The 15,153-nt window shown below is 43.6% G+C and overlaps 1 protein-coding gene across 4 annotated transcripts in view; it reads left to right on the top strand.

The window, feature by feature from the left end:
- Positions 1-12,934, top strand: part of ankfn1b (ankyrin repeat and fibronectin type III domain containing 1b) — a 161,103-nt gene extending 148,169 nt beyond the window's left edge. For all 4 annotated transcript variants that reach the window (XM_085466044.1, XM_085466045.1, XM_085466047.1 and 1 more), the window contains 12 exons: positions 2,005-2,112; positions 4,205-4,304; positions 4,825-4,957; positions 5,052-5,171; positions 5,270-5,485; positions 7,850-8,016; positions 8,144-8,294; positions 9,883-10,051; positions 10,187-10,353; positions 10,504-10,711; positions 10,848-11,572; positions 11,657-12,934. In XM_085466044.1, coding sequence (XP_085322170.1) covers positions 2,005-2,112; positions 4,205-4,304; positions 4,825-4,957; positions 5,052-5,171; positions 5,270-5,485; positions 7,850-8,016; positions 8,144-8,294; positions 9,883-10,051; positions 10,187-10,353; positions 10,504-10,711; positions 10,848-11,572; positions 11,657-11,965 — 2,573 coding nt within the window. In that variant the 3' untranslated portion in view covers positions 11,966-12,934. The remainder of the gene's footprint in view (positions 1-2,004; positions 2,113-4,204; positions 4,305-4,824; positions 4,958-5,051; positions 5,172-5,269; positions 5,486-7,849; positions 8,017-8,143; positions 8,295-9,882; positions 10,052-10,186; positions 10,354-10,503; positions 10,712-10,847; positions 11,573-11,656) is intronic.
- The last annotated feature ends 2,219 nt before the right edge of the window (positions 12,935-15,153 follow it).

The raw sequence follows: 15,153 nt of genomic DNA, 5'->3' as shown, positions 1-15,153 counted from the left end.
TTTTATCATTCCATAACTGATAACGGTCCACTATTAAAACAGTCTACTATCAGCTTAGTTTCCTTCTTCTCACTAGCCTCTGGTTATAAAAGCCAGTGAGCTTTCAAACACAAAATATGAAGTAGCTGACAACCCTAAAACTCAATTATATACCAGTTTAGTTTGTAATAATAATAATATGTCAGCTCATTTCTGCTAATTTTCTTACTAATTTTTCTTTTATGTTAAGCACATTCAGCTTATGTGTCCAATATAGACAAAATGGCCATTGCCATTCGAGCAGCTCAAGTAAGGTGGTACTATAAGCCAGGGGTGTCAAATGTAAGGCCTGGTGGTCAGAATCGGCCCAGCAACGGCTCCAATCCACCCCACTTGACAGCTTTGTAAAGTACGGAGAGCAGATATTTTTTGGGACTTTTACCTGTCTTTTTATAAGTTTTACAGGTTTTCCTGCTGATAAAGACCTCCCCCACAGCCATTCATACTACACTGATATAGTTGATTAATAGGTAAACAGTTAAATGACAGAAACATTCCTGTTTTTCAGTGTCCAAAATAGAATTAAAAAAAGACCATTTTCATAAATCAACAATAATTTTGTTTCATTAAAAAAACTTGCTGAACATTAATCTTTGTACCACGTTTCATGACAGTACAATTGACAGTTTTGCACTAATTTTAAAAAAAAAACGTGAAATAAGATGTTAGCCTGAGTGGTATAGTGTTGGAGTGGTTACCATTTGGTGTTGCTATTATACTGTAGGCTTTTTTTTTCTCTCAGTGAAGTTTGCAAGTTCTTCGATTGCCTGAATAAGTTGCTGGTGGTTCTACCTTGCCTGTAGGTATATTGATTGTCTCTCCGTGTTAACCCTGAGATGGACTTATAAGCTGTCCAGGGAGCATCCAGCCTGCTTTTTGACCAGGCTTCAGCACCCTGTGACCCAACTGGGGTAAACAGTCAAGGTGATGAATGGACGGATGGACGGAGGGACGGATAGATGGACTTAAAACCACATAATGTCGCCATAGGGCCATAAATATTTGTATAAATTTTGATCATGGTACAACTAAAAATGCTAAAAAAAAAGCTAACTCTAGACCAATGTGTGTAAACGAACCAGTACCCTAATTTCGTCATGTTGGTTTCCGCTAAAAACACCTATTATGTATGAGCTCTGTGAGTCTTGATAAATATACACTCACTGGCCACTTTGTCAGTTACACCATGACATCCTTTTGGCTTCAGACCTGTCACATAGATTCAATAAGGAGCTGTAAGCATTTCTCAGAGATTTTGGTGACATGACAGCATCACGCAGTTGCTACAGCTGTCTCGGCTGTACACTCTTGATGCAAATCTTCAGTTCTACCACACCCAAAAGCTGCTCTATTGGACTGAGATCTGGAGACTGTGGAGGCCCTTTAAGTATAGCGAAATCATTGTCATGTTAAAGAATCTAGTTGATTTGAACTTAGTGACACAGCTGGAGACAGCTATCAGAAAATGAGTACCCTGTGGTCATAGAGGGATGGACATGGTCAGCAACAATAATCTGGTAGACTGTGGTGTTTAAAAGTTCAGTTGGTACTAAGATGCCCAAAGCGTGACAAGAAGATGTCTCCCACCCCATTACTCCAACAGCAGCATCATAACCCAAGGATAAAAGGCAGGTTGGATCCATGCTTTCAGAACTCAACGGACTGGGAAACATTTTTCAAATCTTCTCTGGGAATCATAGCTTCAATTTCTTGTTCTTAGTTGACAGGGGTGTTCTTCTGTCATCAAGATCCAGTGTATTGTTCAAACAGAGATGCTCTTCTGCATACATTGGTTGTAACAAGTGGTTATTTGAGTAACTGTTGCCTTCCTATTAGTTTGAACTTCAGCAGGTCGTCTACATGCCTAAATCCATAGATTTGCCACTACATGATTGGCTGATTAGATAATTGCAGTAACAAGTTGTTGTATAACAGTTTTTCTTTCTTTATTTCATCTCCCTGAAGGTTGGAGGGACATTGATGGCCGCGCTCCTCGTCAGAGAGGACAGAAGGAGTCACTGGACCAGCTACTTGGGCAGATAAAAGAAGCTCACCGCCACTGTGTCTGCCATGGTATCAACAACTTTTTGACCAATTCGAAGGGGCTGTTTTCCCCCAGAAAGACTAAAAACTAATATGAGAGCTTGAAGTATTTGAAGCCCAACCAAATTTCAAAGGTGTTTTAAACTTAACCTTAAGATCAGTGTTTAATACTGGCACGACTTCATGTTTCATGAGCATTCTTTTTCCTGCGCAAAGAAACACAACGATGCAGAGTTGAAATCACAGGTGTAACAGGTTGCTGTGTTTCATCTCAGCATGACAGACACTTTACAATCTCAGGCCGTACATATTAAGGTGACACGTCGCCTCAAAAATAATACCCTCCCGTCTGTCTCGGCAACCCCTCCCCATCCCTCACGAGTCTTTCCATGACTCAGCCGTTTCTCGGTTGAATACCTCTCCCTCTCTGGGACAAAATGCAGATCAGCTTCTCTCACACTCAAGCTGTTTATATCCCTAAACACTGCTGGCTGTAAGCTGGTCCCATAAGTGTCAAAACCTATCCACACTGCCTCTTTTTACATGACGGCAAACTGCACTTAGCCTTGAGCAAGTTGTCCCTCTTTTTCTCTCACACCCACACGCCCAAACACACTCACCCACTTACTATTGTCCACTGTGGCTAGACCATATTTGCAACAGGGCAAGATGCAATATAATAGCCGGTATTGAGTGGCTCTTGGTTCTTCAGACGGTGGCTGATTGAGTTTGAGAGTTCAGACACGGTAGTCGAGGTGGCGTGTCCTGGGGTCATGTTTGTTATTCCTGTAAGAGACAAGTCCCGGGCTGGAGTCTGGAGAGGGCATAAATTAACACTGACTACTGCTGCCTCCCCCTCTCGCCCCCTGCAGCCCACCAGTCGCCCTGTCTACTGTCCTCACATATATACACACACATAAAGATAGACAGGCTCACACACGGGTACGCGTGTACACGAGCAGACGCAAATATTCAAGTACATGCTCTCGCTTTCAACTCTTGACTCCCCTACATGTCCATGTACGCACCCCCCCGCCATCGCAGCCCGGCTCAAAGCCCACACCACCTTCTCCCTCTTGTCCAAACACTATTAATTAAACTGTGAAAGAAGTCTTGACTAACCCAGGCACCCCAGCAGTCAGCCCTTCTTGTCTCTCTTACTCAGTGTCAAAGAGCGACTGAGGCCTGGCAAGGCTGGAGCTGAACAGAGTCGCGAGTGGAGCGAAATTTGGGGAGGTGAGAAGGGTCGAATGGTGCTTTTTTTTCTGGTTACTACACCTCAACTCATCCACCTGAAGAGAAAATTAGTTCTTCTTGGGCCCTGAATGGGGAGGTTTATTGACTTTAAGTGGCTTGGGGCTGGAGTTACCTCACCTGTGGGGAGCTGGGCAGGGGGGGTCTGTAAAGGGTTTTGGGACTCATGGTTTCTAATGAGTGGGGAGGTGCGTTATCTCACCAACAAGCACCCTTACAAACGCACACATATAGATATGCATTCACCTCTCTCGCTCTGGCCTCCAACCCCCTCCTGGTCCACTAAAAATAAACACGTCCCCACAGACTTGACTGACCTCCCCTGTAGGTGAGCGGCGAAGGCTTAAGACACATACAGACGTACACACACACAAATTACGACAGCTCCTTGACTCTGCGCGTATGGCTGTTGCTCGAGGCTTGCCATGCTCCAGCAGCTATAGCGTGTACAGGTAAACACACACAGACACACACACACATGTACACACAGCTCCTCTGGGACCTGAGAGTAAGCAGTTCCCTTTAGGCCCATACTCTGCTGCTGGCAGCCAGCTTGACTGTCAAATGGTACCGCACCACTGGAGAGCATGTCAAGAAATATTCCACTCTGACCGCGATGTTGGATGTGTCAGGTTTGTTGTCAGTTAGGTAACTCTGGTAACAGCCTGCCACTGGGCTTAGTTAGGACAGGAGTAGACACCAGTTTAGAGAGAAAACCAGTCAGAGTCACGGCTCTATTGTGTCTGGTATGCTATTTGTGATTTTAAGCATCAAGGGCATTGGAATAGTTATTCAGGTAATCTGACTCTGTTGTTGCTATGGAATTAGCTTAATCCTTTCTGTTTTTTTCCTGTGTTTTTTCACACAGAGCAATGCAAAGCTCCACCACAAAGCAGGAAGCACTCAGTGTCCAAGAGCCTGCGGCACCTTTTCCAGCCCACCAACAAATTTGTCAAAAGTTTGAAAAGGTAGAAGAGAGTTTATCCTTGAACCGTGGCGTAAAAATTAGAGCACTCCATGTCCTAGGCTTTTAACTATATGTTTAACAAATCTGGTGTGTAATTTGTCATTTTATTTTTACACTCTCCCGCCAGATTTTTAGTTCAGGTTTATTTATATAGCACCAAATCACCGCAACAGTCACCTCAAGGTCCTTTATACTGCAAGGTAAACACCCTAGAGTAATAGAGAGAAAATCCCAACAATCAAACTACCTACTATGAGCAAGCACTTGGTGACAGGGATAAGGAAAACCCCCTTTTAACAGGAAGAAACCTCCGGCAGAACCAGGCTCAGGGAGGGGCGGCCGTCTGCTGCTATAGGGTTGAGGGGAGGAAGACAGGATAAAAGACACGCTGTGGAAGATACCTTTTTACGATGTACATTTACATAAAACAGCAAAGTACTGATTCTAGTGTTTTTTGACATTTAAACATTCAGAGCTGTATTAAATACTCATACACACATTTTTTCTGCGTTTCCTTCCAGAGGTCTCTATCTGGCGTCCATATTCTACAGAGACGACAACGTGTTGGTGACTCCAGAGGAGCAAATTCCTATTGTGGAGATTGAAGATTCGTATTCAAGCTCACTGATGCAGGACTTTCTATGGTTTACTAAGGTGCATGGACCACAGTTTCACTTGACAGTCACATATCTATGCATTTGCACAAATGATTACAATGCCCCTTATTATGATTCCTATCCCGCAACAGGTGTCCTATCTATGGGAGGAAATTTCGTGGCTGCAGCAGTGCCTCGGTCCTTCCCAGACGTCGTGTTCATGCACTCTGCAGACTCGCCTCAAGATGCTGCAGGCCGTCTCCCATCTACAGGTAGTCTAATAGTTTTATGAGTAAATTATGGCGGCTGTGATCATATGAGCTCAGTGTGAAACATTTTAGGAAATATTATCTGATGTTTTTTTTATCAGGGAGCACTGGGAACCCAGGATCTTGGTCAGGTATATTTTGAGCCGATCAAAGACAAGCATGGTAATGCCCTGTTGGTGCTGCTGAAGGACATGAATGCGTCTCCCAACCTTGACGGGGTACGCTGGACGCAGCTTTGTAAACTGCAGCTCCAACGAAAATCTATATCATCCCCCGAAGAGCCCACTGCGCTGGACATGCTCCTCATCACACTTCATGTGAGTCCGGCAGGTCTTAAGATATTACTGTGTAATTGTAACATGTAATTGGCTCGCACAGAAATATAAAAAAAAAAAAATCAACAAGCGGTTTTCAAACAGAAACCAAAACTCAGAAATAACACAAAACCATGGGACCATGACAGCAGGCATCTTTGTAGACAGTATCTGCATGTGAATGTGCAGAATCGGGACATACAAGATGAAATTTTACACAATCTTACCTCTCATGTCAGTGTGTTGTGTGTTGTCCAGATATCCACTCTCTTCAAAACAAGCTGATTGGCTCCCATATTGTAGAGAAGTGGGCTGGCAGTGATTAGGAGTTACCTCAGTTTTGTACATTGGGCTATTTTTTGCTTTTGTTTTGGTCAAAGAACGCTTCCACAGCAGTTTATGTTGCATTTATGTTACCCGAGGATGTGGCCAGATCAAAGCACGTCGAATAAAGGGCTTTGTCGACAACAAAATGCCCCGAAACATGTATTTAGTGGAATCGCTGAGGCTCTCATTCACAGAAAACCAAACACAGCCTGACAGACATGAGGCACCGAGGCAGGAACAATAGGACTTTAAATTGAAATCTGCTTCCAATTACAAGTTCTGTTTGTGCAGACACCCTTTATTTAGACAAACATTAATCACCGTGACTCTGCTCTTCCATTTGTCACTGTCATTATTAGGCCATTCAGCATACTGAGCAGACTTGTCATCAGATTAATTAAAATGCCAAACGTCAGGTCAATCTGTGACAGCTCAACATGTAAACGTAACCATCTTGAAGTCGCTTCACGTTTTAAAGCCGCTTATTCAGCAAGTAGCAGTTTAAACTTTCAGCATGTTGGAGACGATGATGATCTAACCGTGTAACTGTTGTTATTTAGTGTTATATAACTAATTCAGTGTGGATGTTTAGTTCAGCAAAAAAAACCAACCAAAAAACAATCTGGAAGTAAACCACAAGTTGATTTTGTCTATATAACCTAGTAAACCTGATGCCATTGTTGCAATGCTGTTTGGCCTCTAAAGCACACTGGTTTTGTCCTGTGGTTCCAAAACAATAGCGAAGATTCCCTTTGGCAAAACCACAGCTCACTGAAATATTTGTTTTGTGGCCAGTTATGAACAAATTATATGATGAAATGCGAAAAAATGTGCTGATGGGCTATTCTGCAGGACTGACTTCCACTTTAAACACGCTGGAACAACATGAAAAGCATCCAAGACTAACTGAACAGCGAAACATAAAAACAGGACTACTGAATGAGAGGATGCTTACGGAGAAAAAATTAAAAGCACAGCCATCATGTAATTCACCCCGTTCAACACTTACTTTCATAGAGTTAAAAATTACTTCTATAAAGAAAAAGGTACTGAATTCCACAGTTTTAGTTCAGTTTGGGTGGAAATTCCACCATACAATGCTGCTATTTTTACCCCCTGCATACCTTTAGGTCATGCAGTGTGACAACAGTGTTACGGCCATGCTACTTTTGGAACAGGAACAGTCCAGAGTCTGGTAGAGGTTTTTTTCCAGTTGCAGAGCACCAAATCACAGAGATGAACTGATGATGATTTATCCTAGCACTGTCAGTGAACATAAGTGGACACCAGACACTGAAGGTAAAAATGGTGTTTAGCCATAACATGTGCCTGGTTCTTTTTTGCTCTAAAAACAAAACCACAGCTTATACGTAGTTTGGCCGACCATTTGAGTTTGTAAACAGCTAACAGTAACACCGGACTGATTAAATACATTTGGTACCTTAATTGTGGCAGACTATGTCTAAAAATGTACTAAAATACAAAACTCACTGATGCATATTCCCAGCAGGGAGGTCAAGTAAAGACTGGCCAGTTCTAGTCAATGCTAGTTGACAGAAGTTAGAAGATACACATTTAATGGCAAATGGCTTGATAATGATTGCTATCAGCTTGTCATGAGGAAGGAAGTCAAGTGCTAAGCTCTGGTTGATGAGGCCATTACCTCATTTCCCATTAAAGAACTGAGGAGAACCATTGAGGAGAATGGAGCTCAAGAAGGATGTGGCTGGTCAGAGCTTGCCAGCTAACTTTGTCTTAGATGGCCCACTCAGGCAAGGTATACGGCTGAAGGATGTTATGCCAGTTACATTGAAATACCAGCTGAAGATGTGGAAGGATTCCCAAAACAGTGAGCATTTGGGCTACCTTGCCCACAAGGCTATCACGAATACGCCCCTTAGTCTAGTTTCTTTTAATAAAAGACATGCAGACTGCATTACGTCTTAAATTTACTCTGTATTTCCATCTTGTGTATGTTTGTTTTAGTGGTATTAAAATGCAATGAAAAGTCTTAAGGGACACCCTGTCTGCTGTTTCTAGGAGAAGCTGGCGTACCACAGGCGTAGCAGGAAGCTTTTGTCTCCAGGCTTATATCTGGGCTACCTGAAGTTGTGTACATCGGTGGAGCAGATAAGAGCACTGGTGCCCCAGAAACTCCCCAACGTGCTCTGTCATACCAAAATTCGAGACAACAGCAATGTGTCCAGGTTGGGATCACGCATTACCTAATGTGTAATTGAATTGCAGTCCTGCTGGTTAGGCTGATAAATTTCAAAAGCAAGAACTAAACTAAACTAGCAAAACAATAAAGGAGTTGTTTCTGTGATATTCCAGAGAGGAGTGGCAGTGGCTTCAGGCCCTCAGCTCTCTGGAGGAGTCACTGGAAATGGACCATGATGTACAGAGTGCTCCCCATCGCCTCCTACAGGACCTGCGTAATGCCATCAAGGACCTGATAGCTCACATCAACATTCCTGGCAATCAGGTCAGAACAAGACAACTGTATCTATTTAGTGAGTGAGTCCACAATTTGTTTAGTAAAAGTGATTTTGACTGATGCGTAGAACCTGGGGAAGCATACAGTGAGTCAGGCAGCAGCAGAAGCAGAAAGCTCTTTAAAATGACTCCAGTGGAAATTGAGGCAGCGCTGGTTAGACCACTAATTCTACATGATTTCTCTAAAAGAACATGGTTTGAATTCCTGCACAATGGCAGTCATTGTCCATTTGACTTTTCCCACCAACTGTTCAAATGGAGGAGCGCCAGCACCATAAACTTCACTGCTATTAAAAGTTACATGACTATGAAGATAAATATGCACTGTGTTGATACATACACACTGTCACAATCTTGAGCCGCCTCCTATTTCTTTGTATTTTGCTAGAAAAATGGAACATTGAATGACACTCAAAGCTCTTCTTTGCATTTTGGCTACTTTTTGTTCCATTCTGTCAAGATGACCCCACACATCACCAGACACATCACTGGTTTATCCCTTTACTTTGGTGATTTTTTTTAATGCTTGAATGATCCACAAGTCAGTGTTAAGTGGCTTAACAAACAAAACAAAATTCCTCTGAAAATGGTCAGGACTAAAAATGAGTGAAAAAGCAGCCAATGTCCAAAAAATGTTTGAAAGACCTTCAGGAAGCTTGAAGGACTATTGCTCAAAGTCTTTTATTTAACTGTTATAAGAATGAAGAACTGGAGACTTAAAGGTATGAATCACTCATGTAGGGAAATCTTTGTAAATCAGTTTAAAGTGTAAGAGTGTGATAAGGTAACCCCCAATGAGGTCGCTTTTTGTTATACAAGGTTTTTTATTGGTTCCTAATTCTGCTATTAAAATACTGAAACGTATAAAATTGATTTAAATAGCACTCTATGATCCATACTCTGTAAATCTTAATAAACTTGGGCTCAATTACTTGATCTTTACTGTGTTTATCAAAGGAAAGTAGAAATGACTCTTAGAATATCAACCAATTATTACAACCTCCCAGTTGTAGGATTTCTTTAAGATACAGAGAGAATCTAATTGGATGAGGGTACAGCGACCTTGAATATTGACCTCCAGAACCAACACAGCAAAGTGTTTACCCCCAACGGGTTGTGGCAGATAGCTATCCCTGAACGTGGTTCTGCCGGAGGTTTCTTCTTGTTAAAAGGGAGTTTTTCTTTCCCACTGTCGCCAAAATGCTTGCTCATATGGGGTCCTATGATTGTTGGGTTTCTCTGTAATATCATAGGGTTTACTTTACAATATTAAGCACTTAAGGCAACTGTTATGTAAATAGAACCGAACTGCATTGAACATTTTGCCAAATTTAATTTTCTGTCCGTGAGACTTAATGTTCACAGACAGGATGTCAAACAACCTGAAAACAATTCCTCTGCCACAAAGTTCTTGTACACAAACAACACTGCATATATATTCAAATGAAAGCTTAAGATTTAAATATAAATATCTGTATTATGTCACATTTTTACAGTCCTAAAGGACTTCAACTAAGCGTACATCGATACCTGTGGAGCCAGAGACCCACAGAGATCACCTGTCTCTTTGTGTTTAGGCACAGGACTTCCGTATCTACAGCCAGGAAGTGTTGGAGTTTGGGGAGAAAGTGTGTTTCCTCCTCCTCCTGCCACCTTCAGATGAAGTCTGCACGGCTCCCGGTCAGAATAATCCATACTCCCCGCGCTCCGGCTTCCTCACACTGCCGCTGCAGATCTTTGAATTGGGTTAGTTTATAAAATTTTATGCAGTATTATATAAAAGAAATATTTGAAAAACTGCTGTTACTATATGTGTTTCTCTATTTCAGAAGATTTTATATTTCTGCTTTTGGGTCTTATTGGATTTCTTTTCTTCCTCAGTGCACTTTAATGCCTATTGCCCCAGTTTCATCGGCCAGTACTGCAGGGTGTCCGCCTTGCTGGAGCTGGAGTCCCTCATGTCTCAGCAGGCACTACGGGAGGCCTTCTCTGAAGCTGAGCTCCTCGTTGCCAAGAAGAAACACCAACAAGTTCAGGAACACATGCAGGTATGACATACTGTCAGCATGTCAGCTATTTGTGATTTATCCGAGCCTGTAGCATAGTCTAGGTGTAAATATCCCATTATGATGGACAATCCCAGAGTAGCACAGTATTAGACGTCACTGTAACTTATGATCTTAATAACTTTCCCAAAGCAAATGGAGGAGGTGTGGCGGGATGTGAGATGGATTATGGATGCCTTGCAGTACGCCCGCTACAAGCAGCCGACAGGAGGCATCTCTGTAAGCTGGATAATTGACTTCTCTAAAGAGGTGATGCCTGACAAGCCTCCCTCTACCTCATCTCAGCCAGACTTCATGCCCTCTCCTATGCCTTCACCCGAACGATGCCGTAAGCACTCAGGTCAGAAAGACGTCTGATTCGTGTGGTTCCAAAAGATATTTTTTGTACATGAGCAATTTTTTTTATACCAGAAAATGTGATATTGTGGAATTATTGTACTCATTTATAAATTTCTTTCTTTTCTTGCACCCTTTAGATTTTGCTGGACTCTCAGATGAGGAAGGCTCCTCTGAAGTTTTCCTCACTACCGACAGTGACTATGACTCCAGTCGTGCCCAGAGCCCCCGAGAGCTGGACCTGTTGCCCCCTTCACCTCTCTCGTCCTCTGCGCCCCTGGAGCCCCGTGGTTTCCTGCGCATCGACGGGGGCGGCTCAGGAGGAGGAATGCATCTCAGCGGGGGTGGACGTGGAGGGGGAGCTCTGCGGGATTCCACACCAGACGTCCTCCAAGCATCAGAGCCGCAGCACGGGAGGGAAGGAGAGAGGTGTGGAGGAGGTGGAGGCTTTCGATGTGGAGGAGAAAGGCGAAGGGGGGCTCCGGAGCTGTTTGACAGTGACTTCATCTTGCCCAGCAGGCAGATTGAGCTTTTGCACATCACAGAGAAGAGGCAGGCCTTCTGCGTGAGGACCAGCAGTCTGGAGTTCCCTTCCGCCCACCAGCAGCCTTACTCCTACCACACTACTTGCCCTTCACCTTCCACCTCACCGCAGCGAAGATGGCACCGGCCCTCATCAGTAGACCGCTGCTGTTCCGCTGAGCGCTGCCTGTCACGGCTTCCGCCGGCACGCACATTATCAGAAGACAGCGGCACTCAGAGACTCGCCTCACCATCACCTGCTGCTCTCAGGAAAGGCTGTCATGCCACACTCAGAGTCTACCCGCAGTACCGCACAGGTCTGCCAAAGGAGACCAGCGTCAAGGTATTGATTCATTTTCCAGGGATTTTCACTCAGAGCGCCTTGTGTTTGTTTTGGCAAACGCTAATATCTCCTCCTACATTTCAGCTTTGTGTAACTCCAGGCACATCCGCACGGGAGATGGTCCAGCTGGTGGTGCAGGAGATGAACGTCGTGTCCCGGCGCATGATGGGAAGCAGTGAAAACGGTGACGAACAGGAGCAGTGTGTTTACTACAGTCCTGAACAGCTGAAGCACTTCGGCCTCGTGCTGGTTGTGGACGACAGAGAGAAGTGGTTACAGGACGACTTCTGTCCCCTGGAGCTTCAAAACCCCTGGCTGAGGGGCAAACTGTGTGTTCGTATTAAGGAGTATTCGCCACTAGCCCTCAAACACAGCCGGGCCACCACAGTGTGATACTTCCCAGAAGTGAGAGGGGCAAATCTTAAGAGTTCACCCCGTGCCGAGATTCTGTTTTGATAAACGTACTGAACTGTCACGCTGTCTGCAGGCTCCTAAACTCTACAATTTTTTCCCTCTCACTGTGTTGATACTGTCTTCGGCTGCAGCTATATCATGTTGTCATATTTTCTGCTGTGTTCTGGTTATCTGAAATGCTACTCCGAGAATCTGTTTCCATGAAATCTGTTCTCCCATACGTAGAACCTTTCTTTTTTTGTTGCTGAACATCAGAGACCCTCATATGGACACCAAATGAACAATAACAGTAGAACAAAGAGAAACTATTTTTTTTGTGCTGTCAGAAGTCATTGGGTAAAAGATTGTGATGCTGAGCGAGATTAATGGAGCGTCTCTTTGACTTTTGGCGTGATTGAGGCCAGCAGATAGAGCCGTGCGAGCTGCCAAAATGACATGGGCAGCATCAGCGCCTCCCAGCCACACGCGGACACGGCTTTTCCTATGAACCCTCTTATTGTGCTGTCGGCTCCAGCCGTCCGGCCCCATGTTCCCAGGATGTGGGCTCTGGACTTAGCCCAGGAGGCAGGAAGGAAGGGGAGAAGTACAGAGGTGGCTGGCGTCTCTGCTCGGGGATGCAATGGACCCGACGATTTGGCCCGTCAACTTGTCACTCAACTGCTCTTGGCCACTGTACTGTCTAGCAGCAAGCAGCCAAGGAATTGAGAGCATGATAGAGAGTGAGAGTGAGGGGAAAAAAAGAGTGAATAGGAAGGAGGGTGGAGGTTACATCACATAAACCCCAGCACTAACTCCGGTGCTCCTTTTCTCCCTTTTGCAGCAACAAGTCTGCTGTGTAGTAGACTTAGTCACAGTGTAGCTAACCGATATGATCATCTTGTGGAGAAACACAAAATAAAACCAGCTGATTTGGGTTTTCAAAACAGAGAAAAAACAAGCAATACTTTTTACTCTCTCCTTTTTTTTTGTTATTCTAATTGATGGAGAAAAAAAAGCATGCAAACCTTCCAGATTTGTGCCGAGTACATTTCAAGTACTGTAGTCATGCTGTGCTCAGAGTTAACTAGTTCAGTGTTTTGTTGTGTTTGATTCAGTGGTGTTCCCAGATGCAACAGAAAACGGTGCACTTCAGTCTAGAACAAGTTATCCCAAAGGGTTGTTAAGAGGCCCACCATTTGTAAGATGCACACTACACAGTATATCCCAAACCATGTCTGACTCTGCTTTAAACTGTGTTACACATGAAACGACTCCAGCAAAGGGACTCGTTTGTTTTTTTTTACATTTCTACAAAGCGAGACTCGTGGCCAACTGATCGAGCCATTCGTATTTGTATTAATAGGAGGCTTTAAGGTTATGTGTTGATCCTACACACAGTTTATCAGACCACCATCTGCATGTTGTTGCAGTTTCCTGTCACCAGGGGGCAGTGTCAAAAATCTGTGGAACACCTGGTCCACGGACTACTCATAGACAGTATAAAAGATGGAAACAGCTACCATAACATCACATTTTAACCTCAAAGACCACTCTACTCAAATTGAGCACTTTTTTACTTTACTTACTATACTTTTTATTAAATCATTCACCCAGTAACACACACATTTATACAGTACTATTATTCAGTGCCTAAGCACTAAAATTCACATGCACGCTCACACTCTGATGTATTAATCGAGGGAAACTTGGAGTTCAGTATTTTGCCCAAAAATGCTTCTCCATGCAGACTGCAGGAGCTGGAGATCGCGCGACGAGTTTTGTCTCCTGCCACCATTGCCATGGGTCTGCCACCAGGTGTGATTGGTGACTGCTAAGCACTCGTCAATAAAAAGTCCATCGCCAATAAACATACCCTGGGTATATTCATTTCTGAAACACCGTACCACCAAGATTTACAAAATGAACTCTAACCAAAATCAGTGACTGAGACCATAAAGTCAGCTGGAAAGTGTTTACAGAGGTCAAGTCAAGTCAGAGAGTTGTCCCAGACTCCTCTATGGGACCAGAAGTCTTTTTGCAACCACAGGTAACACCCCCTGGTGGCAGTTAGAAAGAATGAAGGTTTAAAGGACTTTATCTTAGTTTTACTTATTAATACCAGAAACTACCTCCATCTTTTATGCTGTCTATAAGACTACTCCATCAGCTTGGTACACCAGCCAGTTTTGGGTAAGACTGACACTATAACCTATGAAGAGCTGAAATGAAATAGAGTGCCCACTTTTCAGCTGCTCAGTATTCACTCTATATCCCCATTGGGCTGTACACTGTTGGGTTTTAGAGGATAGCACACTCTGGTGGACTGCATAAGCTGCATGCCCAAAATTCTTCACTCTGCGTAGCCAAATACCTACGCAAATGGATACAGACACGGGACCATGAATTCTGCATTGAACAGCTGCTCTCAACTTAATTCAAGCGTATAGTGGTATTCCCATCTGTTCTTGCACTGTAATTCTGGTTGATCAGGTACAATCTCCCACAAAATTTGCGTAACACTTTGTGGGACTACATCACGCAACACCAATTGGGTCTTCAGCTAGCCAACACAAGGTAGCTTGGTAGTCACATCATGGAGTCATAGACTAATGTTACAATATTGAGATCAGACCCAGGTCTGCAACCACTTGGAGTCAGTCGCCATCTTTGATGATGTCAAAGATGTAAAATTGCAATAAGATAAAGTCATTAGGAATCTATACAGAATCTATTAGTAACAACACAGTGATTTACTGCGATAAATTGACAAAATTCGCATATCTGTTACATGTAGATGCACAAAAATTCTAATTAAACAGAAATTAACATCAGCTACTTCCATTCAGAGTTCAGCCAGAATCTCATAGACAAAAAGAAAAAATCAGATTCCTTCACAAACAATAATGTTGTTGATGCTGGTTGGCAATTCAACTACAAAATGACACACGTGCTTGGTGACGCGTCACAGGCAAATTGCACTCACTGACTGACTCGCATTGATGACAACGCATTGATGGTCTGTCTTTGTTTATAAATTACATGCCAGCTAGTTGCAAACCTTTGACAATCTGTATGAGAGTGACTACAGTGAGTCTGAGTCAGACACCAACTGTTTGGAGACAAGTTGCCTCCACCAGGTGACCAGGTGTGCAACCTAGCCTGCAATCAAGCATTGTCACTGCAAACAA

This window comes from Copadichromis virginalis, linkage group LG8 (genome assembly GCF_057382275.1).
Source record: "Copadichromis virginalis isolate Kocher_CV1m ecotype Utaka linkage group LG8, C_Virginalis_male_GT1.1, whole genome shotgun sequence".
NCBI classification, from domain to species: domain Eukaryota; kingdom Metazoa; phylum Chordata; class Actinopteri; order Cichliformes; family Cichlidae; genus Copadichromis; species Copadichromis virginalis.
This window is presented reverse-complemented; position numbering and strand designations above follow the sequence as displayed.